Here is a 27,552-nt window from a genome sequence, read left to right as displayed (position 1 = left end):
GTGTTTTTAATATTATGTTGGCAGCCGCCCAGAGTAGCTGGGGAAGCCCAGCCAGATGGGTGGGGATAAATTATTATTATTATTATTATTATTATTATTATTATTATCCATATATATGATGACATTTTTTGCCAAAACAAATTAGTAAAAAATTGGGCATCATCTTATACACAGATGGTGAATGAACAGGGGTAAAAGAAGCAGCGGCTGCCATGTAGAAGCTGCTGGAATGCGCTTGCAAGGCTGATGCTTGCCTGTTGCTCAACAACTCAAGGGTGCCCTGCAGGTCGGAGCTGCTGCATCACTCTGGCGGGTGCATGCCCACCCCTAGCGCCGATGGATCACGCTCTGTCATTAAAATATTGATTTATTAGTTTCTGGGTCGTCTTATACATAGGGGGCATCTTATACACATAAAAATATGGTAATATTTAGCCATGGCTTCCTTTAGAAACCAGAATACTTTTTCTTGGTTCATTTTTTTTGCTTATCGGTTTTTACAACTTTTCAAGTCATCATTTTTCAAGAAAATTAAATTTCCCTATTCCTATAATTTGTCCTTTATAAGTAGGATGTAGTGTTCTGGCAGGTGTATGGGGCGTTAGGGGAGGCGTAGTACCTCTGGTGGGAGGTACTTTGTGATCCTTCTGAGGTAGTATGTCTACCTTTGGTCCCCACTTTGCACACAGCTCTCACTTGTGGCTCCTAGAATCTGTCACCATGCAACAGTATCCACACACTGGGAACAGCTTCAACTAGCCGAATAAACTAGGTGTGGGTAGCTGATGGGTCTCAAACCCTTGGTGAGTTAGGGACTTTCCCTGCCTGTGAAGACACACTCCTGCAGAATGAGCATACAAGACTAATGATGGATGCAGTAGTGAAGAAGGTGGAAGTGAGGGGCAGACAGGGCTCATCGACCTAGAAAGGCAGCCCATCTAGGAGAAGGAAAACTTTGATCCTAAACCTCCTCTTCTTTGAGAGAAGAAAAGACTAAGGAGTAATCTCTATACAAATCTGGAGTGGAGTCCCTGAGATTGTTGGAATGGTGCCTTGTATGCCTCCTTCTGGCAACTCCTGCAGCCAAGCTGGTGCCAAACGTTTTACTGTGCTTTCCTTTGGACCTCATCAGCAAGGCCGAGAGGGGAGTCTTGTCATCTGGGCAGCCCAGGCTTGTGCCCCAGGGAGGTCATTTTGGTGCTGCTAATGCATGTTTGACTTCACTCCTGGAGGCACACTCCATTGTCTCTTTAGACAGATGAATGCCAACATAGTGTTCTGTATTAAACCTTCTCTGGATACAAAGAAAAAGAATGGAGATTTAAACTGTTTTGTGCACAAAGAAGGGGGTGTGAAGCTGGAATCAGCCAGAGAATTTAACAGAAACTGCAACACAGCCATTCAGAGGAGAGTATATCAGTAGGTTCTGTAGAAAACACCATGGTTCTAATTGGTTGTGCAGATGTTTGTCTCTTGCTATTTTCAGACACACAAGGCAGATTCTTTACCGACTAGTACAAAGTCTTGCAAAGTAATTGTTTTCACCACCTTTAGCAGATTCAAGGAGTCACAGCCCAAGCAAACAGCGTGGTGGATCTGCCAGAGTTAACAAGGACGGGGATGACTCCTCTTCTGAGAGCAAGCAGTACAGTCATGGTCTTGTTACAACAGAACTGCAGAGACTGGCAGAGAAGCAGGCAGCCAGGAAGTACTCTCCTTCCAGTCACATCAGTCTCCTTACACAGCAGGTACAGTGGCAGCAGCCTTCTATGGAACGAAGTCTGCGCATGAGTGAGAGAGAGCTTGGACAGAATGTTTTTTGCTAGTTAATGGTTTTTAATGGATCTTGGGCAATACCTGATCGCATCACTTTAAAATGCTCATTATGTTCTCTCTCGGTCCATAAGGGGTCTTGTCAAGGGCAAAATGTTGTAGGGAAATAATTTCTTTTTGAATTAGACTTACACCAGAGGATACTGGAAGCATTACATATAAAATGTAGATGCAGTTCTGCCAGAGGCACAGCTCAAAAGAAAACAATAGTAGAGCAGACTGTGATGAAATACCCAAATATCTGATCTTTAATTCTGCTGTCATGAAAGCGAATAATAAAATTATTGAGGTTTGTTTGCACAGTTGGGACTTGTGGATAAAGGAGAGTCTACCAACTGTTGAAACTGTGAATAAGGGAGGGAGAGGGTTCTTTTCCACCATGATTTAGTATGGTTAGCCAGGTCACAGGAAGCTTCAGGGAGCTGATTTACTCTCTCCTCCTCCTACATTCATGCAGATGAAGTAGGAGCAGAAAGAACTCCTATAGTTACCCCACACCAACCTGACCTTCCCAATAGGTGGACTTATCTTTTTAAAGCAACAGGCAACTTGCTCAAACAGCCTTGGATCTCCCCTGTCTGGGCAAAGGATCCTTCTGGAGGAAATGAAGAAGAAACTACTGTTTTGAGAGGATAGATGTGGCAGCTAAAATAGAAGGGATGGTGTGAGGCAGCAGAAGTGGCATCTTCTGCTGCTCCTTTCACAACTCTCGGGTGGGGGGAGTTCTCCTTTCTAGTGCGGTGAAGCAGCATAGTAGTTATACTTGTTATGTGATTAAACAGTTTCCAAGACTGAGATCCTAATTACAACAAGAAGTAAGACAGCAAGCAAAGCTTTGCAACCACTGTTATTTTTATCACTGTCAAATCCCTGTAACTGTCAAGTAGATATTGCTTGTAGAGGTAGAAATTAACCATGATCTAAGTTACTATATTACAAATAGGAATAAAGGCAACTAAGGCGATTGCTTATTTGGTAGCGGTTATGGAATTAGGTGCCCACAAGAATGTGGAACTTTATATGGAAAAGAGTTACCATTCCTGAAGGCTAGTCTGCTTGCCTGGAATTGGTGGTGGATCTGCTAAAGTGCTCTTGCTTCTGTTTTTCTGTGCTAACGAGTCTGTTCCTTCTCCTTCCTTTCACTCCTTCTGTTTTCTATTTTTCCTCCTTTTAGACAAGATAGGGTTTTCTGTATAGAAGGCTATTGAAGTAGTTGTGACCGAGCAGTTTGGAAGTAATGTTTCATCGTTTTCAGCTTCAGTCCTAGACTGTCCATTAATGATCCTAGTCTTCTGGTCTCTAGTTGGTCAAAGCCAATAAAATTTTTGGCTCAAAATTTAATTAATCAATTAACAACAACAACTGTTTAATAAACTACTTCCCTGAATTAACAACAACTGTTTAATAAGCTACCTCCCTTTTTGCTTAGTAAGACTTGAGGTGATATGCATTTGGGGGTGCAGATTATTTTCTTTTTTGAATTACCTTTCCTTTCTACACAATATGCTGTACTTCAGTATCGGATCTGTGTAAGGTATTTATGGTACTTTTATGTATGTGTTGGGGGCAAGAAGCAGTAGCCTGTTCCTATTGTCTTCCAAGCTGCTGTGCTTGGTGGTCATAGATTGCAAATAGGCTGTGTTGAATTGACATAACTTGATAAAGAGAAGGGAGAATTTAGTAGGAGCACTGGCTGCCCTTGTCCATGAACAAATGTGTGAGAATTTAGGGCTGGCTATCACTAGGAACAGTTCCAGCTCTTCCTTCCAGAGAGTTTGATCACAGGCATAAAACCAGACCACCCAAGTGAGGGAATAAGATGTATCTTTCTTATCTAAGCCAGCCAGTGCTCAAATATTGAAGCCAGGTTTCCTGCAAATGTGATGATCTATCCCTAGGACGATGAGCACATATTCCTTTCAAGTTTTATTTTATTTATTTCACAACATCTATATACTGTTTGATTGTAATAAAATCTCAGAGTTTGCAGAAAGAATGAAACAATGAAATTATCAGTAAAAAGCAGTTAAAGACAAGTATTTAAAATATTCACATGTTTTCATTCTGGTAGGGAGATAATTAGAGGATCTGGTCATTCCTCATAGAACTATATGGAGTCCAAATAACCCACTGCTGTGGGTTTGCAGTAACAGCCTTCTGTTAGGTACCCGTCATTTCAGAACCTGACCTGTAGTTTTCAGTGTGATTTTGTCTGACCAGCACATTCTGGGTGGAGATTGGACCAATGGCTGTAAAATGAAGGAGGCAGGTGAATAACATAGTTTATGCTGAAATGATTTAATCTCTTGGATGAGACAAGTCATTTTTAATGGCATCCCAAAGTGCTCTGTTTTCTTCTACATTGTTTTGGCTTTACATTGTTGTCACTCTTCTTTGCTGAATTATGTGATTCCACTAATACTGGCTTGCAGCAACTTCAGTAAGATGTCTCATGTTAGGAAATTTACCTTTAGAAAAGTAATTTCAAAGTTTTCAGACCCAAGTGCGGTTTTCCCTGCAACCTGGAACTTGAGACTTACTTTATTTATTGAGGGGATCCCCATGTTTCTCCTTCCCTGCCTGACACCCTCCCCACTGTCTTTCTTCTTCTCTGTTCTTTGTGACTTTTTAACTTGGTGAATATGACCCACCTGAAGTCAGGGCATGACCCATTTCTAGGTCATGACCTACCAGCTGAAGACCAGGGCTTTAAAAGAAGAAAGGTGTCTTTGGAACACCACCATTCCTGCTGTATTCCAGCTGCAGCAGCTTTTGTGCAGTTGGAATGGACCTTGTGATTTGAAGGAGGCCGCCAGTTGAACCAAGCTGAGCTTCAAGGAACTTTGGTTGTGGGAAGGATTATTCCATGATCATCAAACGTTTGGCACATCTATGCCCTATTGAAATAGCTCCCACTGAGAAGTTTTGAAGCTGAGAGTACTTAATTCAGAGCCTGACTTTTCAGTACCGGCAAGAGGCAAGTAACCATCCACTGCAGCACAAACTACTTTTTTTTTATTGTTAAATGGATGCATACGCTGGAGAAACTACAAACGAATCTGCAAGTTTGTCAGGTTTCCCAGGAATGTCTTTGGCAGGTCTTTGTCTGGAACGTTTTCTGGAGACTAGAACACTTATGCTTTTTATGCATGTGCATATCCTGTAAGCTGGTAAGCTCAGCAAGCAGGGAAGGAATGTCATGGGCCTTTAGCCAGATCAACTTTGGTACACACACAGATTTCACACCTCTCTAGCCCTTTAGTCTTTGCTCTCATTTTCCTCTGGCTTATAGTTGTAAATACAAATGTATGCATGAAATTAACTTGCCTAAGGGTAGATCTGTACTGTACGGGTGTGGCTGAAAATGAGCCTCAGTTGACAACAGAATGGCCTTTTTTTCTCCCCAAGAAGCCCCCCTATCCACAATTAGATACTACAAGTCTTAAGGCCAGGGAATAGTGCACCAGTGCAGTTATACCCTCTCCCCTGCCCCCATTATTGGCCATAAATACACTTCATGTTTACTTGCCTTTCTAGTAGAAAGATTGGCCATGAGAGATGAGAAGCACTGGATGCGGGTTTGAGGGTTCTCAGTGACACAAAGCGCCTTACATCAGCTTAGCCTAACTGTGACTGTATCTAGACAAGGATAACTTGACTACTATAATCCAAACTACAGCCCAATTGGATTGTAAACCAATCAGTGTTGGATTGTTGCAATGTGTTTATGTGGGGCTGCTTTTGCAACCTGTTCAGAGGTATTCTGATGTTGGGAGAGGTATTCATCTGGAATACCTCTCCCAACATCAACCTACCTGGACTCTTAGATCTTCATCTTAGGCCCCTCTCTGGGTCCCACCTATGAGTGAGGCTGAGGGGGCAGGACAGGGACAAGGAAGAGGCACTTTTCAGTTGTGGCTCTTCATCTATGGATTGTTCTCCCGAGCAAGGGCTGGCCAGTGCCTTCTTTGACATCTTTTCAGCACCTGCTAAAGACTTGCCCTTTTATCCAGACTTTTGATAGACTAGGATGATATTGCGTATTATTAACATACTGCCAAAACTTGCTGTATTGTAAGTCCTTTCAAGACCTTCATATAACAAATAACTAATTTATACATCATCGTCATCATCATCATCATCATCATCATCATCATCATCTATTTCATTTCATGTCCCTGAAACACTGCAATCAGTTTTCCTTCCCTTCCTTACATCCCGCCCCCAACTTTTCCAGTAAAAAAACCCTTCATTTGTTCAGGAGTTTTCTACTTCGTTCCTTATTTGTGATTTAAGAATTACAATTAAAAAGACCTGTTGGCATTTTTTTTAATAAAAAAGAAGAAGGTGCGGGGGAGTGATGTCGTCATATATCCATGACAGTCTGAAAGTTCATTAACTGAATTGGAAAGACTGTCACTATCAGATAATTCAAAGCAGAGCTGCTGTACAGATGCTTAAGTATTATGGGCTACCCAAGGAATCCACCAAACTGGCAGGCTAATTATAGCAGCTGAAACAAATCAGGGCATGGAGGAGTAACTATCAAAATGAACGAAGCTGGTGGGCTGGTTCAAATATGCCTTGTGTGCTCTCCTTTGAATCCATTGCCTGTATTTAATTCTGCTGTAATTTAAACACCTGTCTACATGGAATGTGTGAAATGTCCTTACCCGCCGCACTCAACTGTTTACACACCTGCCTTACTTGGAAAGACAACTTTAAAATAAACGGTGTTTTGATATTGGAGGGAAAATGCAACAAGGTAGCACAGATGGGGGAGAATAGGATAGAGTGGTGAAACAGCTGACTAAATGCACATTGATGCTGGTGGGAGAGATCTTATTTTAGCTGTCTTCATGCAGCGCTTCTTTACTGGAAATCAAATCTTACACGTTACAGGCTTGTGTGCATCCACAAATGCACAAATTCTGCACTATGAAAATACAAATTCTTCAGTTTGATTACATTTGCAAAGTGCACATTTTAATGCTGCTTTCAGATTTTCAAAAAATCTTTGCGTTTTTTGTTATGTTTTAGCGGGAGTTGGGGAGGGCATTTTCTGAGCTGACTTTTTGATCTCCTAGTTCCAACTAGAACCACTCATAATCTCGTAATATAAATTTGGGTTGCCTGGGGCAAGATAAAGCGACTAAACAAACAAACAAACAAACAAATAAATAAATGTCACTACAGCTTGCTAGTTGGGTTTTGGTTAAGTTTGCATCTTTCATTTATGTGTTGATACAGCGGCTGCACAATAGGTGGCAGAATGTTTGCACCAACAAAGTAGAAGTAAGAAGGTGTCAGAAGAGTTTAGCAGGGATATCCCAGTAGAGAGAGAGAGAGAGTGCTCTTCAAAATCACACTATCGTCCTTTTGGAGTCTTAATGTTGTGGATTATCCTCAAACATACTGAATCTAACCAAGAGTCCACATAACTCTTACTGTCTTTATAATGGCAGAAGAATGCTGAGAGGGAATATTTGTAGCTACTTGGCTCTTAGGGAATTTTTTTATTTTCTCCAGAGGTTCATCTAAGATGAAGCATTGCAGAGGTGGGTCAAAACCACGGTGTCTATTAACACAAGACTTATCTTTACTCCATTGATGCTTTGGGAGCTTTATCTTTTGTTTTTGTTTTTATGCTCTGGTTTTGAATAATGTTGCAACAAGTCCTGAGCTCTTGGGACAGGGTGGGGTTGGATCAGAATCGAAGAAAACGCAGTTCGGTTCATAGACTATTTGTGACATTCATCTTAACCATTACAGTGATGAAAGGAAAGGGATAAACTCCAAAGAACAATGACGCCATATTTATAAATATTTTCTTTTGTTGTTGCATTTTTACCCCGTCCTTTCTCAGTGGAATTCAAGGTAGCATACATGGCCTCCCACCCCTCGCCCAATCTCTGAGGTAGGATAACTTGAAAGTCCGTGCCCGGCTCAAAGTCATCCAGTAAGGTTTGTGGATGAATGGAGATTTGAACCAGGGTCTTCCCAGACTTAAATACAACTACCTTTCCACTACCCTGCCCTACACCCCACTGACTATCAACATACAGAGACAGTATCTGTTGGATCAGGGATTGGGCACCTGTGGCCTTCAAGGTATTATTGATTCCCAATAACCCCAGCCAGCATTTCCAGTAGTCAGGGATGCTGAGAGTTGTGGTCCAACAGCACCCATGTGATAGACAATGAAAATATCTTCACTCAAATATATTATAATCCAAACTTCGTCAAGTCTCTTAAAGTGCTTCCCCTTTTTTTCTTGTTTGTTTTTAGTTAACAAATTTGAATCTGATGAGCGGAGCTATAAAAAGAGGAAATGTAACTTCTCCCAGTTACCGATCACCTCTCAACCAAGGAAACTCATTTTGGGCCTTTCAAGCACACACCGGTGACATCAGGCCTGCATCTTTGACAGTGAGGTAAGTTAACAACATTAGACTGAGAATACTAATACAGTGTGTGGAAATGCTTTTCAATATTACTAGTTTGCAAGGCAGTGACTGAAATGTAGCTGCAGTTTGAACAGGTATAATAGATGGGAGGTGCCATTTGATTCCACAATGAAACCTGAGAATAAGCTTTTGATATTTATTCAGTGCTGAGATGTGCAGATTAGGTAACAGTATCAGCTGAAAATGGGCTGTATTTTTTTCTGATAGTAAAATTCAGAATCCCTTTTCTCTTCCATGGAAAGTCTTCTAAAAGGGAAGTGTCTTCCCTATCTGCTTAGGAGCGAGGCAAGCCAACTGTCTGAAGCACTTGGCCAATGGGAAAGACAAAGCCTTTTGGGCTGTCTGCCTCTGAGATGGCAGGCAGATTTCTTTTCTGTTCTTGTAGCCTGAACATTTTTGTGTGTTCTCAGTGGAGAGGGAAGGTGTGTAGAAAAGCAAGAAAGGCAGAATTTACACAAGTTTTTAAGTTGAGCTTTCACTTTTTTTTTACCTCTTTACCTTTTCAAGAGTTTATTTGAGCTCTACAGTATTACTATTTGTAGGGAGGTGGTTGATGCTGTGGTGTAAACCACTGAGCCTTGGGCTTGCCAATTGGAAGGTTGGTGGTTCAAATCCCCGCGATGGGGTGAGCTCCCGTTGCTCGGTCCCAGCTCCTGCCAACCTAGCGGTTCAAAAGCATGTCAAAGTGCAGGTAGATAAATAGGTACTGCTCCAGCGGGAAGGTAAACGGTGTTTCCGTGTGCTGCTCTAGTTTCACCAGAAGCGGCTTAGTCATGTTGGCCACATGACCCGGAGAAACTGTCTGCAGACAAACGTCGGCTCCCTTGGCCAGTAAAGCGAGATGAGCGCCGCAACCCCAGAGTTGTTTGTGACTGGACTTAACTGTCAGGGGTCCTTTACCTTTACCTTTTTATTATTATTTGTACAGGATAGGATCATCCTTTTCCTGAATTATTCAAAAGAATACATTGCTTCAGTAGAGAATAAGCCTGTCTATATTGTGTGCATGCATGTATTTTTGAAAGTTCTGTAAGTGAATTAGCAATAATAAATGTTCCTAGAATGTGGAGGTGGTGCACCATATCATATGTGTATTTTCTAGTGCTGTTTCAGTTTGTGAACTCGAGCTCATGAAATAACTGCTCTGAAGCAGAGAAATGAAAACAAAAAGTTTTCAATCCTGAATCTAATGAAAAGAGAGACATATTTGGGGCCGCTGATTTGGTCTGTGACCAAGGTTTGTTAGTAAACTGTTTGAAAAGTAATTCTGAGGTGTGAAGACTCCAGAAGTGGCTTGGAGGCTGTGCTCCAAACAGACCTATTGACTGAATTATGGAAGATCCGTTTTCTTTTTGAATCTGAAGATCCCTCACTCCCCTATTTAGAGTTTCAAGAATATTTCATTTGTTACTTCTGTAAGTCCCTGGTGCTTCTAAAAATGTGATGTAAGAGGTTGATTATGTCAAACTTACTCCAAGCATACTGGTCCTGCCCTTGGACACTGAATTACAGAGTTCAGTGAATTTCTTGTGCTGGTCCATGGGTCTATTGGAAGCCTGTCAGACACGAAGATGAATTTTGCACAGGCATCAAAACATGTAACTAAGATCATGGAAAGTTGAGCAACACTGGATTAGTGAAGCTACTTGTATTCATCTGTCCATTTTCTAAGCATTGGCCAACATCTAGAAAGTGCTAATTCTTCTGGCAGATCCTCACTTCCTATGTTTCTTGTTGTTTGTTTCTATTTCTGTGTTTTTAGATTTGTAGGAACATCAGATAAGGGGTGGTAAATTTGTGCCCCCACCAATCCCCCACCCAAACTATTCAGTTCTCACACAAAGCAGAACTAAAATGAGACACCTCCCTGTCCTCCAATAATACATTTTTATAAGCAGAACTTCAATTTGTAAGTGAACACCTCCCCCGCCCCAATTTGGTGACTTATTCAGTGGCCTCACACTTTTTATCCCTCTGAATTTAAAGTATGCAGCCTTCTGTTGTTGTTTCATCCCTCATCAGATCGTTGCTGAGCTACTGTAACTGCTCTGCTGTCCACTATCCTTCACTGCTTGCACTGGCCCAGACACTCTCTGTTCTCTGGCCACATGCTCTTGACATGGCAAACATTGCAGCTGCCACATCTTCTGATTAACTAGAAGAATCCTAGCGTGGGAGAAGCTGTGGAGTTTCTATGAAAACACCCTTCCTCTCTGTTCCCATTTTAAGCCCCGTTGTGAGCCTAAACACAACAGTGAGTAAGGCCCATTGAGCACAGTAGTAGGAATTGCTTCTGAGAAAACAGATAAGGTTTTTTGTGTACTAAAGTTTCCAGAACCCAAGGGTTTTCCAGAAGTCACAGCTTTGGTTGGCTATAGTTCCTTCGCCCTAAATTCATCTTACTCATTCTCTGCTTTTTGCTGTACTACCCAGTGCCACCCCCCACTAGAGGAAAATATCCTTTTTTATGGCCTTCCTTGCATATTCTGTAGCCACCAATTATGTTTATTCCCTGAGGAAGCTTTAACCACACAGTATTTGGAGAATGATCTTAGCTCTGTGTTAGAAATGGTATCATGTTCAATCTCCAGGATCCCACGGTAGGACTGGGAAAGCCCCGGTCTCAACCACTGGAGAGTCGCTGCCAGTCAGAGTAGACATTCCTGAGCTAAGTGGGCCAGTGGTCTGACGACCGAAGGCAGCTTTTTATGAACTGTTTCTCTAGAAGGATTGTCCATCAGAGTCAAGAAGCATTAAGGCAAGTTGCTCCTGGGCCACCACAGGGCATAGTCACATGACTGTAGCCTTAAGGGATGGATAGCAATCCATGGCTTTTGACTCAGTGGGGCTTATCCACTCCTGCGGTCAAATACCTACTTGCAACTACAGCAGCACAACTTGCACTGCCTGTGTATTGGCTTTACCATACTGGAGAAACCTGTGTCGGCAGCTCCAGTTGTACCTCCACCTCTTCTGAAATAGTTCTGAGCCCATTATTGCGGGATGGCACAGTTTTGTGGCCAGTTGTCTTTTGCAGCCTCAAGTCTTGGCTTTGTCAGCCTGGGGCCTCAATGGGAGGTAAAGCAGGAAGCTTATATCTCTCAGCGGTTTGAGGCCTGACCCTGCAACCTCAGATTTCCAGGCACTAATGAGCAGTTAGTTTTCCAAGGTAATCAGGGATATTAGTTGCCAGAGAGTTAGGTAGAGTGCAGTGAGTTCCAAGAGCCACTTTTGGCCATGTATTCTGAGTTAACAACAATAGCTCAAGTGATGGGTGGGAAGAGAGGTGACAGAATGTTATCACCATGGCTTTCATTTATGGTGGGTGACATCTACTTGGGCACTTGGTTAACTTTCTTCTCTGAGGTCTCTGTGCTGCTGTACATATTAGTTCTGCACCTGCACAGAGCAGCATTATGAACCTTCTAGAGATAAGATGCTGGAAAAAACCTTGGCATGGAGATCTGCCCCAGGGCAAGGGACTTGGCTATGAAGACGGGACTCTTCTCTTCCTGCTCAGTTTCTTTCTGATTGCCACAAGTGAGGGTAATATACATTTACAGTACTGTATTTTTGGAATATGTGGCACCCAGATAATTAACAGCTGATCGTCACTCCTCAGCTTACTTTCAAGGTAGCATTCTTTTCATTCCCATTGTCCTTATGCTTAGCTTTTCTTGGCTTCAAGCTTTGTTCAGATCGCAGCTGTAAGAAGGATAAATGGGAGGGGTGAAAATCATACATCTTCCCTTTCACTAATTCATCCTAGTTATCAAAAATTAGTTTACTTCAGCTTCACCTCTCTAAATTTTCCTCTATTTATTTTGGGGGTCATAGCTTTAACTATTTTTTACTCCATTGCCAACAACTTAACTATTATTTATTCATTTAAAGGATTTTAGCCATTTAAAACATGTTTAGCCCACTTTTTAGCTGAAAGGGCTCCAGGGCAGCTCACAAGAATCACTAGTAAGAAAGTCTTTGTCCTCAGACTTACAATCTAAAGACATAACACATAAGGAAAAAAGGGCTGGGATGGGAAGAGCAAAAAAGAAATTTCAAGCACCAACACCTAAATTTACAGTTCAGGTGGTCTGATGGAATGACTACAAGTAGGTGGCAATGAAGGAAGGCCAAAGGCAGCTGATTTTTCAGCAGAGGCCATATGATATTTGGGCTTCCCTTCTTTCCCTCTACTGGTCACTCTTTCATATTATTATGTTAGCTTTTTGGTTCTCTGGTTGACAATATTTCAAGTTAGGGAATGCATAATTGTTTTCCATCTCAGTGCAATCTGTATCTGATGAAGGTTCCTTCCTACAAAGGTTTATGTCACATTAAATTTAGTTGTCTTTTATGAGAACGTCTGTATTAACCTTTGCTGGATCTTTTTGCTGCTCATAAACTTTCCACTAAGATTTTAGTTTGCTTCATTTAGTCATCACATTTTTTTATCTCCCAGACTATGGTTTGGAGGACTGGGAATGAACCTTGTGCTCCCTTCTCTTCTTCTCACATGCATGTCTTAATGGAATACTTTCTGGTTTGGCTAGTCAGCTTGCTGGTTCAGACACAACAGCAAAATTTTGAGCATGATTTCCAAACTAGGAGTGCAAACTCTGGCTTGATCAAGCCTGGGAGTATTCCATTAAGCCAAGCGCTAAGGGCAGGAGAGACCTCATGAGTCCAGAGATTGTTCCTGCCCCTCCAAACCAAACAGTGATTGAATACAGTCATTGAGTTGCTTACAAAGAGTGTTCTTTTTATTGCCAGTGGTTGACATAGTGCTTGAGTGTATGGTTCCACCCCCCCCCCCTTTAGTTTCCACTTTTGCTTCAAAACTGAATCTCCCACCCCTATTAGCTTCCACTCCAAACGAAATTAAATTGTATCAGTTGGTTCTGGCTATAGTGTGCATACCTGTAACATTGCTGAATAAATTTGATTAGGAATGGGCTGTTGGTTTGTCAGATTATGCTGATACTGCAGCAACTGCCATACATTTTTCTGCTGCTCTGTTTGCAAATAGATACTTGAAGGAAAGTGTGTGTGTGTGTGTGTGTGAGAGAGAGAGAGAGGGGGGGGTGCGCGGTGGGAGTGGGGGAGGCACTTTCCATGGTTATATGAATGAGGTATCAAATTATAGCATAGAACACACAGATTTCCAAAAGAAACTATCAGTTTGCTCCCCAAACCTGATACACACAAGAAAAGGGAGAAGGGAGATTAATGCATGTTATAGCGACTGAATCCACTCTATCTACTGTTAGATTCTTGGCGTCGTTTTATTAAAGCGAGCCTCCTCCGGCCATCAGTTGTGTTGCTGTTACAAAATATTTCATAAATATATAAATTTCTCAGGTTTTCTTTTTTAAAAAAAACCTTTCATCACACAAACCAAAGGACAGATTGAGTTGTTGATGTGAAGGGTTGAAGAAAAGAGAAGAGGGAGTTAGGCAGTTATTTGCAGAAAGTGAACCTTGCAACATTTTGCTGCTCCTCAACATCTGAATTAATTTAGAGCTTGTTCATATTGCTTCTGTTTTAGTCATATACTATATTATATGCTATATAAATATGTATACAATATTATATATTTATACTATATAATTATATCGAATATGTGCTTAGTAATATGAATTAACTGCCACAAGTACAAATTGCCAGTTTGTGTGACATTGGCACTATAAATTTCTACACCGCCCTTCACCCAAAGATTGCAGAGGCCAACCTTGCATTCAGAGAGGTGTATCATTCCCATTTTAACAATAACTCCTTTGTTTCTGGGTCATGTGACCTCAGGTACTTTAATCAGTAGGAGCCTTTTGTGTTTAAAAGGTCTCAGATTCGGCTTTACTGATGCCAACTTCACTATCTTCCTTGAACAAAAGCTGCTGGAGCTTGCTCTAGTTATTTATATGCTGCTCTCTAGGGAATACCCTCAGCTGCTTTCACTATAATGCTCCCTACTCTAATTTCATAACCTCAGCCTTAAGTTGCTGTACTTGGTTCTCAAAGCTCTGATGTTTGCACCTGGCCAATGTATATCTTATTTGATCTTGGTGCAAACAGCTGTATGGTGCACTTTATACTGAATGCAGTAAACTAGGTTTCTAACCGAAATATCTCCCCCATTTCTGTTGCTAGCTATGTGGCAAGCAGATTTCTAGAAAGACAAGTGTAGAATTTGACACCAAGCATTTTCATGGCAGAAGCCAATCTGTTAAGCTTAAAACACCTGGAGTTGCTTTATCATCATCATCATCATCATCATCTTCATTTGTTCTCCAGTACATCCATTCAGGGACAATACAGTGGTACCTCTGGTTGCGAACGGGATCTGTTCCGGAGGCCCATTTGCAACATGAAACGAGCACAATCTGAAGCACTGTATCTGTGCAGGTGCACGGCGCGATGCACGATTTAGCACTTGTGCGTATGCACGAGTGGCGAAACCCGGAAGTAACCCTTTCTGGTACTTCCAGGTCGCTGCGGGACATAACCTGAAAGAACATAACATGAAGCAAATGTAACATGAGGAATGACTGTATATCACTCTGTTATATAGGAACAGTGAAGTTGTGGTCTTGGACACATATATTCAGTCTGTTGAGATCTTGTTTTTTTAAAAAAAAATATAATATTTATTGAAGTTTTAAACACATAAACACAAACCCACATACAAACATACACAAACAAACAAACAAATATAATTTCAATCCTTTCTTTCTTAAACCTTATTTCCCCGACCTCCTCACACCTCCCCCTTCTGAATTATAACTTCATTTTTGTCCATTCAGCAAATACTTATTTAAAATCTTGTATCTATTTAATCTGGAAAGAAAAACCACTTTTGAATTAATTTTAAACCTTATTCCTAAAGTCGACCCAAATCTCCCTTCCGCGATTTTCCCACCTTCCATAAAGGTTACACAGAATAAACATATGTATAAGATCTGAACAAATTATATTTAAACACCCTTTGGATTCCCAAGTCCCCCCCTCCCTTTCCCGGTTGTGGTCTCTAAAACCAATGTCAGTACAGCTATTCTAGCCTGTGTCCCAAACGCCTGAGGCATTTAGCTCTCTCTTAGTCTCTCTCTGCCGGTCTTCTTGACAGTCCTTTATTTTCAGCACCAACTCTCGAGGAAGCCTTATCACCATAGTATTCTTTTTTCTTGCCAGCAGGCCTCTGTACTTAGAAGTGGAGCTCAAATTCTGTTCAGTCTGTTGAGATCTTGTAATCTTATGCCATTAGTTCACTTTTGTTTTGCCTTGTTTTCCATTAGAACATCAGAGAGGGATATGAAGTAAAGAGTTAAATCACCTTCTCTGCCTATAAAATAACATAAGAAGAGCCTGCTGGATCAGGCTAAATGCCCATTCTGTCTAGTCCAGCATCCTGTTCTCGGTGGTCAGTGGGAAACCAGCAAGCAGAACCCCAGGACAGGAGCATTCTCCCCTTGTGTGGCTTCTGGTATTCAGAAGCATTATTGCCTCCAAGTGTGGAGGCATGTGCATCTGAGATGTTTTGTCCATTTTAAAGATGGAGACTGAGAGTGAAACTCTTTCAGCTGATCTAGTATTTGAATCAATATCTTGATTTATGCAGAAGTTAGGATCGGAGTTGTCCTTGCAACTCATTTTTGCTGTTCTGAACAACTGTAAGAGGTTGTGTGTGGAAAAAGATGCCTGTGTAACCCTGAATAATGAAAGCAGGAACTATGTGCTACTATGTGCATAGAAGTGTCAGCTATCGGTGCATTACTAAGCGATCCTGTCTTGTCTCCTCTACTCGCACCTGTGTCTTTGTTGACATACTTACTAACTTCTGGGTTTTATCTACTACTGGTGGCAAACCTGTACCTTCATGGCCCTTGTACTAGGTGTTTCCTGTTGGAAGTGAGACCCGGAGTGCAGGGAAAGTGTTGCCTGATGCTCCTCTTGCCGTTCAGTTTCTCGCTATCACCTGCTTGGATGGGCTTGGAGGCTGCCAAACATGCTGAAGTGGTTAAGTTTCCCACAGGCTCCTCGGGAAGCTGTGGGGGAAGAGTGGCTCCTGCCTGATGTGTTTTCAAAGTGAGCCGAGTCTTTGAAGTTTCGTTTTAGCAGCTGCCAGGTATTTTTGCCTCAGCCCTGTGCAGTGTTTCTGAACCCAGCCTTCATATGCTGCATTCTTTGCTGCACATGCCAATGTTTGCAGATGGGGGAAGGGAGGAAAATAATTAGCCAAGGGGGTAAAAGGCTTTAACCTAGTTCTACTTCGTTTAAAATTCTTTTGGCACAAGCCCTCTCTTGCTCTTCTGCTGCTTCTCATGTGACTCACTCGAAATCTTTTTCTAGGTGTTTACTAATATTTACCGGGATTTTTTAAAAAAGCTTCCCTCGTTCTGCAGTTCAGATTTGTTAGTGCAGTGTTCTGATACTTTTGTCTCTCTAAAACATGAAGAATGTCACAGATACATTCCTTGAAGGTTTAGAGGATCAATCTTGCTTTAAAGAAGAGAAATAACCTTAGCTGACAGAGAATGGCTTCTTGGAAAGTTAGAGAGGATCTGGCTGCCAGAGATTATTTCTGGGAAAGACTGATGTCTTGGGACAGCCTTTTCCAATCTAGTGTCCTCTAGATATTTTAGGCTGCAACTTGCTTCCCTTCCAGCCATCATGGCCAGTAGTCATGGATTCTAGGAGTTGTAGTTCAAAACATCTGGAGGAGCACCAAGTTGAAGAAGGCTGCCTTAGGCCTTGGTGTATTTGGGGGCTATGTGAAACCAACTTACACTCCTGTCTCTTCACTATTGGGCTTTGTAATTTCCATCTCCCTCATGCTTTTCATCTTCACTTTTCTCTATAGAACAAAGTATGTTACTGTGGATCTTCAGTTTTAAGCCAGGACTGTGTAACAAAGGCAGTGATGTAAGTTGTCATTGTGGAAATCTGAGGCATGCAGTTACTTCTTTCTGTGAAAATTCTGGTGGTGTGAAAGTAGGTACTACCTACCTGTGCTGTTTAATTGAGTAGTATTACTAACCAGTGACTGGAGAATCCAATAATTAATTCCTTTCTGTGCTACAGTGTTATTGTGAAGTTTGTGGGCCAATATATCACTAGAAATGTACTTTAGATTTATTCTTTTCTACAATTGGATGAATAAACACCTCTTTCAGCACTCTAGCACTCCAGAAAGAGCTGTTATTGATGCATTGGACTAGCTTTCTCCAACCTAGTGCCCTCTATATGTTGTGGGATTCCAGCTCCCATCAGCCCAGACAGCCTATGGTCAGGCATGATGGAAGTTTTAGTCCAACAGTATCTGAAAGGCCCACATAGGATATCCCTGCTCTACTGTGTCCCAACCAGAGGGCCGCTTAGGTTTTGCTTTGCCTACTTAATGTGGTCTCAAATTTAACTCAATCATTTTCTGGCTAAAGTAAAATTGCATATAGTACACATGGCAGCCGTAAGAGTAATTCTTCCATCTGTGGAACAGTTTTTCATGTGTTTTGATTGAGTTTTTGTAATATACCAATAGATGAATTGTGCTCATGCTCTCCAGATAATCTGCTTTCCCTGTGCTTTGCATTTGTTGGAATACTTTGAATTTGGAATTGTGGCATGCATTATCTACAGAGGCACCTCTTCCTCTTCCCAAAATAATGGAATAGCAGCAGTTCTCTCATTCATGCTAATCTCATCACATGTATTCTTTATCATTAAAATGTTCCAGCAGGCTGGGCCCATGTGCAGGTGCATGTGCAGGCATCCAGAAGCCAGGACTGCTTCCTGTTCAGTGCACCTAACCATTTGGCTTTGGCTAATTGAAAGAGAGGCTGCTGTGTGCTCTCTGATTCAGCTAATCCAAATCACACAAAGGGGATAAGCATTGCTGCCATTACTACCTCTTCTCCTCTGACCTGATGTATTGTGATGGGATGGAGGCACTGAACCTCTTAACCAGATGACCCCTCACTTTCCTTTTGACTTAGTTCCCATATGTTTTCCCATTTGTTTTCAAAGCTTGATTTTCTATGAAAGGAAAAGAGGGAGGAGAGGGGGGAAATGAGACACTCAGCTGCCAAATATTTCCCAGCTCATAGAGGCCAGTGTTACAGTACTCTTGGCACAGGTCCACAGATGCTACTTTGGGCTAAGTGAAAGCCCACTCTGCCAAAAGCTAGATATTTAATAACTGGCAAATTCTAGTTGTTCTGAACATGATAGTGTGGGTAATGTCAATTGAATCCAGAAATAGTTTAATCTGAATGTCTTTAGATTTTACTTATACAGCCCTTCCAGTGTTTCACTTCTTCTACTGTTTCAGTCCATCTTTGCCAGCTAATGTTTTGGCAGACCTACATCATGCGTGGCCACATTCCTCCTCTAGACCACCACGCTTGGCTTTGGTCAATTGCTTCAGGCTAAATTTCCAAAAGTGTAGCCTGCGCTGTGAGGATGTCCTGCCTGAACTCTGGCAGCATTCTGATAACCTGTCAGGTGGCACCCTCCCCTTGGATCATGAGGCAGGGCCAAGCTTCTGTCAGCAACTTCTCTAAGAGGAAGGGTGCCCTGAACCAGCCATGCCTGTTGGCAATAGCTCATCTTGGTTCTGCACGCCATGAGCTTGGTTGGGTTCATCTTTTTCTTACAGTGATTTCCTCTCTTTTTTCTCCCTTTACTCATGTATCCACAATCCACAGAAGAAAGACCTTCAGGTTTGGGAGGGAAAGAAACTTGTAGGTCACTGCCACTCCATCTTTCGCCCTTCCCCAAACATGGGGAGTGGAGCCGTGGTATTTCTTTGCACAGGCATTACCAGGCAAAGCACTGACTCTTCATGGTTGTGATTCAACACCTGGAAATTCAAGCCATTGTAGCAGTGCCTCATTCCAACAAGTGCTCCAGAGTATACTTAATAGAGGGATATTCTTTTCTTTCTTCTTCTTCTAAATAAAATGAAATAAGCCATCCTGGACCTGAAGTGAGTGAACTAGTCACTTGGCTAGCAGTGCTTCAGGATGGAAATGCTGAAATCCTTTTTGGCTTCTATAAACAGGAATTTGTAGCATTCATTTATTTGTACAAGGCATATTTCCACATTCCTTTCAGAGATTGGAATAACTTTTGCCATTTTTACTGCATTGTATTATGTTTTTGCCTAACTTTGGCTCCATGGCTGTTTCCCAAGGTCCTGGTGCACACTTTAGGATGCAGGGCACATGTCTATAGATGCAGGGCATCTATATCCAGTTGGCTAAAGGAAAAGAGCTTGACCAACACCCAGGCCGTACTTTCATGCCTTAGACCCTTGACTGTGTTGTGAACCGGACAAAGAACTCACTGATTCCCAGGCAATGCCTGGAGCACTTGGGGCTTATCCTGGACATTGCACAGTACAGAATGTTCCTTGCTGATAAACAAAAACACAAGATTTTTCAGTTGTCAATGACAAGACAGCAAAGCATTACTATTATGACCTTGGCTCAAATATTAGACATGATGGTCATGTCTCTCCTCCAGATCTCTGCAAGAGCTTCTTTTACCACTCCCAGTGTACATAAGAACATATAAGAATATAAATATGAGATAGCTTCCCTCACACATCTGAAGGGTGATGATCACAGACCATATCTACCTAACACTGGACTTGTGGTTGAACTCACATAAGCAGTCATGTAGAATGAGTCAGAATTAGAGAGCCCATAGTAACAATGGTCCAATGGGAAGCCCACCTAAGGGATCATGTGGCTCAACAGACTTGATCTCAGTTGGAGTTCTGCCCAAACATAAAATGGTTAGAGCTGCTTGGTGGCCCTACAAGCATTCAGGAAGAAGGGGTGTGTGGTTCTGTTAGTGCTTTCTGTCAATCTGGTGGGTTCTACTAGATGGCTGACTGGTTCAGTAAGACATCAATCCAGGAGTTGGAATGATGTGCTCTCAAGTTCAAGATCTTCGGATATTTGGTATGCCAGTTAGTCTGACTGTTTCTGGACCTTTTTGCCTTCACAGAGATTCCGTACTCAATTTATAGAGACCATTCATGTCCAGTACTAAATTGTCCAGAAGCTCCTGGAGGCAGGACTTTCTAAAGCCGGAATTCACCGGAACCAAGTTCCTGCATGGTGCTTGGGGCTGCACAGTGGAGGTGATGCTCCCCCTCTTTTTCTAGAAAAAAAGCCCTGTCTGGAGGGTATTGAACAGGATGGCATATCCTATCGCAGCCCATAAGCACAGTTAAATAACTTCCTTCCTTCCAAAGGAGAAACCACACATCAGTCCCCAGACTAGCATAATGAGTCTGTAGGTCATGATTATTTTGTCTTCTTAAGATCCTAACCTGATCTAGCTTTCTCTTCACATTGTTTTTTTGTTTCACCTCTTCCTCTCCTTCCCTCTCTCCTCTGGCACATCCTAGGAAGGGAAGGAAGACTTTTCCCATGAAGATAGAGAAACACTCTTTTCCTATTGTTTTTGGGTCTGGTCACCACAGTTGGTGGCATGTGAAGAACCAGGCCCTTAGTAATGCTCCTGCAGTGTGGCAAATGTACCGTTTGGCAAAACACAGTCATGGAGGCCACAAGCCGCACCACCAATGCTATAGAGGCCAGGCCATTGGAAGTCAGTGCTATCTCACCTGACACATAGGGCAGTACCACTATGGGGAATTTGGACTTCTTATCATAGGCAAACAGGCCCATTCAATAAATGAACTGATGATAGCAAACAGGAGAAAGTGGAAGCAAGCTCTTTGGTGAGGAAGGCTACTAAGACTCCCTACATAATGGGCTAATCTTGTCAAGGCATGAGCCCTTTAAAAATGGGTGGTTTGATTTTTCTTTTTAAATTGCCTTATCTGTGGCATTCTTGGCAGATTCTTGCTTTGATGCCATTCAGTTTGATGCCAGAAGCCTAGTGGTTAACAGGTTGTCCAGAAGGAACAACTGGCTGAGGAATTATGACGTTGACCTGGGTGGGGTGTCAGACATGTCATTCTCAGGGCCAAATCCCCTAATTTTGAGAACCACCGGAGGCGGTTTTGGTTGAGACCAAATAGAAAAGAGAGCTGTTCCAACAGCAAAGGAAGATACTAAGAAGCTTAGGTTGTAGTATTCTTTTCACATCTCAGATACCATGTTTAGATCTCCCCTCAACAACTTTAAAAAAGCTTTTTGAAATACTCTAACTACAGGCTTGCAGCCTAGATGGAACCATGGCTTTTAAATCTTTTTAAATTCTATTTTAGCTATATTGATAATTGTCCTGAAAACATAAATTTGTGCTGAAAGTCAGGGTTCTGAATTACATATATTCAAAGGATTTAGAATGCCCCTCTGCTTCTGTTGCTTACTCTTCATAGGAAAAAGTTCCTCTTTTTCTGCTTTCCAGCTGCATTGTAGCTTTTTGCCATTTGTAGATAGTAGGAGTGTAGTATCTGGACAGCTCACAGCTCTGGTGAGAATATCTAGGGCATTCATTCTAGGCCACTAAGGAAAGCTACAAATAATTTGTGGGCATATAGCTATGTGCGTATAAGAACAATGCAGCCTTATATGTTTGTTTTCAGCACTTTCACAGATGCAGGATAGTGATTCACATGAGATGCAGGCCAGAGTCTCTGGCCATGCTGGATGTTGCTTTTGCTTGCATATCCAAGAGTAACTTTGACTCTTAAGTTATAACACAGAGTCATAAGTAGACAAGACTTAAGCGGGGTTCTGTGAAAACCTCTACAAGGGCCTTGGGGGTTATGGAGTGAAGTTTAGGTGCAACGAAGTTTAGGTGAAAAATAAGGGTGAATGAATTGGATAACAGGATATATTGCCTGCAGCAGGAGTGACTTTGGGAGTAGACTAGGTCTTCTATAGCAAGTTGGGACTGAAAAGAGCCAGTCAGGACATGCAGTAGGGATTTGGCTATCAATCTAGGTCACTAGACTTAAAGGGAGAAAATACTGCTGTGTTAAACCTGAGGCATCAGAATCTGGCTAGGTTCAAAATAGAGTAGAATAGCAAATGTTCACTGTTAGCACCACAAAAGCCCAATGCCCCCACCCCCAAGTTGCTAGGTATCTTGACTCCTCCAGCCCCTAGGCTTTTTTTGCCAGACAAGCCTGAAAGGGATTGGCATGTGCCTATATGTACACACCAGCAGTGTTGTAAAGCCTCAATTTGCATTCCATGACTTGGGGTTTAGAGGATAATCAAGGTCACTAGTATAGAGCAAGTTGATGATCCAAGCCTCAGAGGTTAATGGCTAGGTATAACAGTGCTGCTGCTTCTCTTTGGCGATCACTCGCAGCCAAGTAAGATTGTCTTCCATGAACATGGTCTTAACAGTGAGTCTGTAAGTGACTGTGGAAGCCAATTCTGGATCCACACGTCCTTCCACAGTGGGGACATAGGTTTCCGGGTGGGAGTTGGTCATTATGAGGGTTTGCCAAATATGCACGTTTCTCTCTTTCATCCTGAGTTCAAGCGTCTTCAAAGCCCATGACACCTTTGGTAAATGCTGTTCTCCAATTGGAGCGCTCACAGGCCATTGTTTCCCAATTGTTGTTTATCCTACATTTTTAAAGATTTGCCTTGAGAGCATCTTTAAACATCTTTTGTTGACCACCAGCATTACACTTTCCATATTTAGGTTCGGAATAGAGTAGTTGCTTTGGAAGACGATAATCAGGCATCCGAACAACATAACCAGTCCAACAAACTTTATGTTGAATCTTTGCTTCGACACTGGTGATCTTTGCTTCTTTTAGTACACTGGCATTATTTCGCCTGTCTTCCCAAGTGATATGTAGAATTTTTCAGAGATACCATTGATGGAATCTTTCGAGGAGTTGGAGATGGCATTTATAAGTGGTCCATGTTTCACAAGCATACAGTAAGGTTGGTAGTACAATAGCTTTGCAAACAAGCATTTTGATGTCCTGGTCCTCAAACCTGCACTTCAATTGGGAGAAAGCTGCACATAGCCTTAATGTAGTAATAGTTCTAAATGTATGTTTCTGTGGATGAAAACAAAAGATTCTGTCACAAAAGACACAATCTAAAGAACATACCAGTGAGGAAGCATGTAGAGCTGACAGACTAAGCATGGAGGAGCTTCATGGCTTTTTTTTCTTTTTTTTTTTAGTTAAACCAAGTTCCAGGAGCCATTGAGACATGTGATGTGCTTTTTAGGGGCTTCATATTCCAGGCCCTGTCAATCTACCACCTGTTCTCCACAAAACAAGTGTGCCTGGCCTAGAAGAGTGCAGTACTGCAGCCAGGCCCACAAACTCAAACTTCAAAGCAAACAGGCAGGCTTCTATTGGCATGTATCACATTGCAATTCACAGCTGAGCTCCCTCTGTTGATGGCAGGGTTGTAACAATGCTTTTGTCCTTTGAAAAGGTGTCTGCTTATTTGAAGACCTTACTTTTTGGTCAGCTATTATACTAGTGTGATGAACAAGACAAAACCAACTTCAAGCATCATGAGCCAGTTCCATGTGTAGCCCTGCCTTTACCAAGCTTCCTCGGCCGCTTCCTGTGCATTTTTCTGTCTCCTAATACACAGGAAATCCTCATGTATTTACCGTATTTTTTGCTCTATAGGATGCACCGGACGATAAGACGCAACTAGTCGGGGGGGGGGGGGGGGAGGAAACAAGGAAAAAATTCTGAACCCCAGAAGTCAGAACAGCAAGAGGGATCTGGCTTCTGGGATAGCCTCTTGCTGTTCTGGCTTCAGGGACAGCCTTTGAAGCCTTCACAGGGCAGCGGGGTGAAGGCACCCTGCTGCCCTGTGGAGGCTTTGTGCAGCCATCCCCAAGCTAGAACAGTGAGACAGAGCACTGCACAGCGCTCCGTCTCGCTGTTCTGGCTTTGGGCTTAGCCGTGCAGCCTGCATTTGCTCCATAAGATGCACACACATTTTCCCTTACTTTTTAGAAGGGAAAAAGTGTGTCTTATAGAGTGAAAAATACGGTAATTGGTCTGGTCAATCTCATTTGGCTATGTGAGAGCACTTCGTATAAAATCACATAAACATGATGGAATTAGGCATCTAGGAATTTCGGAGTAACTGGGTTTTTGTGTGTGCAATCTGGATTCTTGTATACCTGTTTTGGGGGCTAAAAATGGACTGTTGGTGCCCTTCTTCTTGGTGCCAGAGTCTACATATCCATTTCTAATCTCTATAAGATTCCTAGGTTCTGGGCAAATTATTACAGTAATACTGCATGTTGCTCTGTAATCATATCTACTCTGTCAGCACCATGATTCCCTTTCAGTCTTGTATCTTCTGTATCACTTTCTAAAATCCTATTTGTTCCTTTTGTGCTTGGAGAAAGTGGATATAGCACTTTCCCAGAACATGGCTGGTATTGTACAATAAGTGCTCTTCCACGGTTATTCACGCATGCGAGTCTTTTATCAACAATACAAGAATTTCATACCACCATTCTTTCAGTATATTAAAATAAGAACCTTCTTGAACAAACTGGAGCAAAATTAGGAAATTAGGGAACAGAAAAAAGAATGTGAGAATGTGAGAAATTGATCAATAAGCAGCAAGTTAAATGGTTTTCCCAGTATATTAGATGTTGACATAAACATAACACAGTAATACATAGGTATATTTTATAATGGGACCAAAATTTGCATGTGGAGATTCTGGAGGAAGTATAGAGTTCTTTTTAATTCAGTGTACTGTAGGCTCAAATTTTACAGTAGCCACAAATTAGAGAGAATTCTATCAAAATTGTATTTCTGGGGCATTGGTCACAGGGATGGCTGAGTCAAATTCCAGTATGTTGTTGTTTAATTATAAAAGCCAGAATTCCCAAACTGTGGTATACCAGTGGTCCATGAACTTCATTCAGGTAACTTACACACTGGCACAAGTAGACGTGTCTCACTGGTTTCCCACCCCTTTTCCAGTTTGTTTTTACTCCTGTGATATATCCCAAAGGATGCCATCCTCCCTTTTCTCAGAGAAAATAGGAATGTTTTACTTATGGTAAATGTCTGTTATTGAGGGGTAGGAAGGAGAGCAAACATTGATTGGCTGAGTTTGCCTCATCTTTCTAGAGACAGGCGCACAAGGCCTTCTAGGTTGTAATTTTTATTTCTGTGCTTACTGAGAATTCTTTGTAGGGACCCAGTTGACACTGTATATATATATATATATTTCTGGTTATTGATATTATTACAATATCCTAGAGTTCGTGTGCTTGGTGTGGGGGAAGAGGAGGACTCCTGCGAAAGAGTATTATGAGTTATACATATCCCACATATCTCAAATGACATCTTGCATTATCAAGCCTACCCTTTCCATCAGGTGGAAGAGGAGAGCAGCAAATACAGTGGTATCTCGGGTTAAGTACTTAATTCGTTCCGGAGGTCCGTTCTTAACCTGAAACTGTTCTTAACCTGAAGCACCACTTTAGCTAATGGATCCTCTTGCTGCTGCCGCGCCGCCGGAACACAATTTCTGTTCTCATCCTGAAGCAAAGTTCTTAACCCGAGGTACTATTTCTGGGTTAGCGGAGTCTGTAACCTGAAGCGTATGTAACCTGAAGCATATGTACCACTGTACAAGCTTTGGCTATTCATTGTGTGAGGGTGTAGTCCACAATAAACAAATGGTTGAAATTTGGTACATTTTAGCACCACTAAAATAGCATGAAACATTTGGTGAAGGTGCTTCCCCCGCCCCCTCTTGTAGGAGGACTATTCACTGGCAAAAACTCATATAGCTCCTTGAACAACAAGAGAGGTCTTTAGGCCTGCTCTCTCTCTTTGTATGCAGGCTGATTAAAACGTAAAACTTTTAAAATGGATCCTTTCTCACTGCAGGACCCTGGAGACTGACAACTTTGCCTGGGAAGGAGATACAGAGAACTGCATACGCAGTAAATTGATAGGAGGCCAACCAGGGCTTCCCAGGGCCCCGCCAAGTGCCGGCAGCTATCAGCTTCATTTTGCCCTGCAGCAGCTCCAACAGCAGAAGCTTCAGTCTCGGCAGCTTTTGGACCAGAGCCGAGCCCGGCACCAGGTAACTTAAGATGAGTGAGTCCGTCTTGGAAGATGTATCATTGTTAGATTCCAAACCCATTCCGAATAGATCAGTGTTCAAAATAAAGCTAAATGCTGTAAATAAAGCACCCATACCCAATTTTGTTCAATTGCACAAATTATGCAGGTTTACGTAAATGCATTTTGATTTGCATAGCTACTTCCCTGTTTCTTCCAACCCCTACAAATTGTAAATGGCAACGGAGAGCTTTAAAGAGGAATGGGCCTGTGCAGAAAGCCACACCATCTGATCACAAGCATTTACAGGAAATGCCACCTACAAACCTTTAGTCTTTTCTTCATCCTCAGAAGCCAAAATTTTAAAGAATCACAATCCAGGTTTTTTTGTGTTTATGTTATAGCCCCACAGACTTCTCTCAGACTTGAACTAATAATTTTAAGTGGATAAGGCACAGAATGGAAGCAAATTAATAATCTCTCCCCATATTTGCTTATTCTGAAACAACATTCACTCAACTGCACATCTTACACGCTATTACTTAGCCTTGCTTTTATAAGCATATTTTCTAATCCCCTCTCCCATAAACCCATAAGCATTAGGTACACAAATAAGCTGAAGAATAACTTAATGGCACAGTTTCACAACGGATTCTGGAAAGCAAACATATAGAAAAGATCCCTTGTAGTTCAGCAGTCCCCGGCTTGGTTGTTAGGACCCACTGTGTACTGTCCCTCCATTTGTACTTCCCTCTGTACTAGCAGAGCAGAAATAGTCGGCACATTTTTAATCTTTTATCCAAAGGGCTCCACGTGGGCAGTGCTCAGCTCAGGGTAGCCCTGTGAGCAAAGCTGTGTCTGTAGGGGGGTTGAAGGGGGCCGTGCTGCCTGGCTGATCCCTCTTCTAATTGCTGACATTGAGATGATGTTGTTCTTGGCTTGGGGCAAAGCCATTACTCAGGAGTTTCTGTTAAAGTGATTCTTTGTTAAACCTCTGCTTGCATCCCCCGCACTCCTCCTCCTTCCCTCCAAGCACAGCCGTTCAGAGTTGTAGTTACAGAGATCTTTGCCATGCCGCAGGCTCAGGCAACACTGAAGTTTCCATTATTGAAGAAAGGGGGTTGTTCAGCAGCAGAGGCTCTCACAGCACACACTGTAGGTTAATTTAGTTAAACATAAGATCAGTATAATTTAAATGTCGAAAAGCAACAAAATATAAATGATCTGGCTTTGCCC

The 27,552-nt window shown here is 42.1% G+C and overlaps 1 protein-coding gene across 4 annotated transcripts in view; it reads left to right on the top strand.

Annotated features, from left to right (window-relative positions):
• The window catches only part of TTLL5 (tubulin tyrosine ligase like 5), a 113,193-nt gene that overhangs the window by 65,746 nt on the left and 19,895 nt on the right, over positions 1-27,552 (top strand). For 3 of the 4 annotated variants that reach the window (XM_079971850.1, XM_079971849.1, XM_079971847.1), the window contains exons 30-32: positions 1,555-1,748; positions 8,122-8,267; positions 26,140-26,338. In XM_079971850.1, the coding sequence (XP_079827976.1) occupies positions 1,555-1,748; positions 8,122-8,267; positions 26,140-26,338 (539 nt within the window). The remainder of the gene's footprint in view (positions 1-1,554; positions 1,749-8,121; positions 8,268-26,139; positions 26,339-27,552) is intronic. The other variant, XM_079971848.1, reaches the window with a different exon arrangement.

Source organism: Podarcis cretensis (assembly GCF_951804945.1).
Source record: "Podarcis cretensis genome assembly, chromosome: 1".
NCBI lineage: Eukaryota > Metazoa > Chordata > Lepidosauria > Squamata > Lacertidae > Podarcis > Podarcis cretensis.
Note: the sequence above shows the minus strand (reverse complement) of the source record. Positions and strands in the feature narration are given on the sequence as shown.